This window comes from Melampsora larici-populina (genome assembly GCF_000204055.1).
Source record: "Melampsora larici-populina 98AG31 unplaced genomic scaffold MELLAscaffold_153, whole genome shotgun sequence".
Classification (NCBI taxonomy): Eukaryota; Fungi; Basidiomycota; class Pucciniomycetes; order Pucciniales; family Melampsoraceae; genus Melampsora; species Melampsora laricis-populina.
The window spans coordinates 37,669-39,658 of record NW_006768916.1 but is presented as its reverse complement, the minus strand read 5'-3'; the positions used below and the strand labels follow the sequence as shown (position 1 = coordinate 39,658).

Below are 1,990 nucleotides of genomic sequence, written 5' to 3'. Positions count from 1 at the left end.
AATCGACACACTTGAGGTAACTCAGTCTAGCATGTATACTCCAAATCATACTTCTGACCAATAAAAGTCTTCATGCTTTCTTTAGATAATCTACTGTTCAGGATAACAATTCAGCTCGTTGCGTGAAGCTTTAAAGCATGGCTTTCAAGATTCACCGGTGCTATGCTTTTCGGCTCATGATGGCCACCTATCTTCTTGGGAAATTATTGACCACATTGTCAACACCTATTCCAATGGAGATCATGATGGAGCACTCAGCCTATGAGCTTGGGAGTGCATCAAAGCCAATTTCCGAAAATACCGCCCTCAGAGGAGGGATAGGATCTGATTTGTCGCACCAGGCTTCAGAGACCAGCTTTGTCAACAAGAAGTCTTTCGGTAGTGATAACAGCTTTCCTCGCTCGGGTTATCACGATACATTTATAGAACAAGAGCATGCCGCTTCTGGGGAATGGAAACCTACGACTAAACAAAAGAAAGATGGCATTATCGAACGGTTGAGAAAATTTAAGACTGCCCGCTTCCGTCGTGGTCGTGCTCTTGCAAAGGAACTGTTTCCAAAAAAATCTCCAAAGAAAATCTCGCCTATCGATTCTGCACCCAAGAGATTTTTCAAGACCCTTTTCAAACCTTTCAACCTCCTTTACAAAGGTATCAAGAAGATAATCTCCAAAGCTTTGACAAAAATCAGGTCTAAGACTAAACCAGTCAAAGGGGTGGAAGAAAGTGCGGTTATCGATCACGCAGGTTCTTTTCCCAAATCGGGCCACTTAAACGGCGAGGGTGCTAGGTCTTTCGGATCGTCATCGACCTCAAGCTTCGGCGAGGACAATGAGCACATCGGCTTTCATCCGCAATCATATAGAGAATACGAGTCAGGCGAGTCTTCTCGGTCATTGGGGTCGGGATCACAACATGGATACGATGCCGATGAGTCATATAGGTGGTTCTCGCAGTCGCCTGCAAGATCAAGCCTCAATGTGGAGAAAGGCCACTCCGAACCTTTTGGATCTCTCCGTCCACAATCAAAGGATGACCTACACTTTCCCATCGATGAGACTAATGTTTGGGATGCACACTTCAAAGGAGCTCGCTACGATCCTGCTCAAACCGCATCGACTACCTCAACTGACCGATCTGCTGCACATCCAAATCCCTCTGGTCTGGAAGGTATCAAGAATGAGATTGACCTTGATAAATCGGCTAAGGCCAGGGAGCTGGAGACTAAAACTCGCGAAACTACCCCGCATTCTCAAACGCACACCACAACCGATGATCAGATTCCTCATGTCAATCTCGATGACATCTTACATGGTGGTTCTGAGGGAAGCCAGGCGGATAAGGTGAAAGCCCAAGTGAACCCAACCTCTGATGTCATCCCGAAGGCTGATACTACACCTCTCAAAACCGAGTCTAAAGCCCCTGATGTCGACTCGAAAACTCATGTTCAAGATGGGATCAAGGTTGAGAAAAATCCTCCAAATGAGATTCCCAAAGTAGAGCTTAATACTCAACCTGCTCAGGAGCTTCATTCTCCGCCAGTAGAGATCGCTCAAGAAACTAAGGATCCTGCTCTCAATTCGAATGGCGCCTCTATCTCAGAAGTCAAGGGAACTGTAGATGATAAGAAATCGACTTCTCCGGTCGAGCTACCTAATGCTCTCAAGATAGAAAATCCACCAGCGGTAAAGACTCCAGAAGTGGTGAAGACTCCGGGATTGGTACCAGATTCACCGGCGGTAAATAACCCCTCAGTGGCAGACCCATCAGTGACAGAAGTGCTGAAGACCCAACCAGTAGTAGAAACCCCACCAGCAGCTAATATACCAACTGTAGAAGCCGTCAAGAACCCTCATGTTTTGAAAGAAGAAGTTACCAATGCAGACAAAGCACGATCAGAACTATCTAATGAAATTTCCAAAAAACCATCAAGCAATCCAAGAAGGGGTGATTAAAGACGCAAAAGTGAAGTCCCGATATTCCTCCAAAA

The 1,990-nt window shown here is 45.9% G+C and overlaps 1 protein-coding gene across 1 annotated transcript; it reads left to right on the top strand.

The window, feature by feature from the left end:
• Nucleotides 1–137: 137 nt before the first annotated feature.
• MELLADRAFT_85594 (uncharacterized protein) lies at nt 138–1,955 on the top strand (the record flags this gene model as incomplete). The annotated part of the gene is made up of 1 exon (XM_007419282.1): nt 138–1,955. One exon carries the CDS (start codon nt 138–140, stop codon nt 1,953–1,955), a length of 1,818 nt encoding a protein of 605 aa, XP_007419344.1.
• Nucleotides 1,956–1,990: the final 35 nt, after the last annotated feature.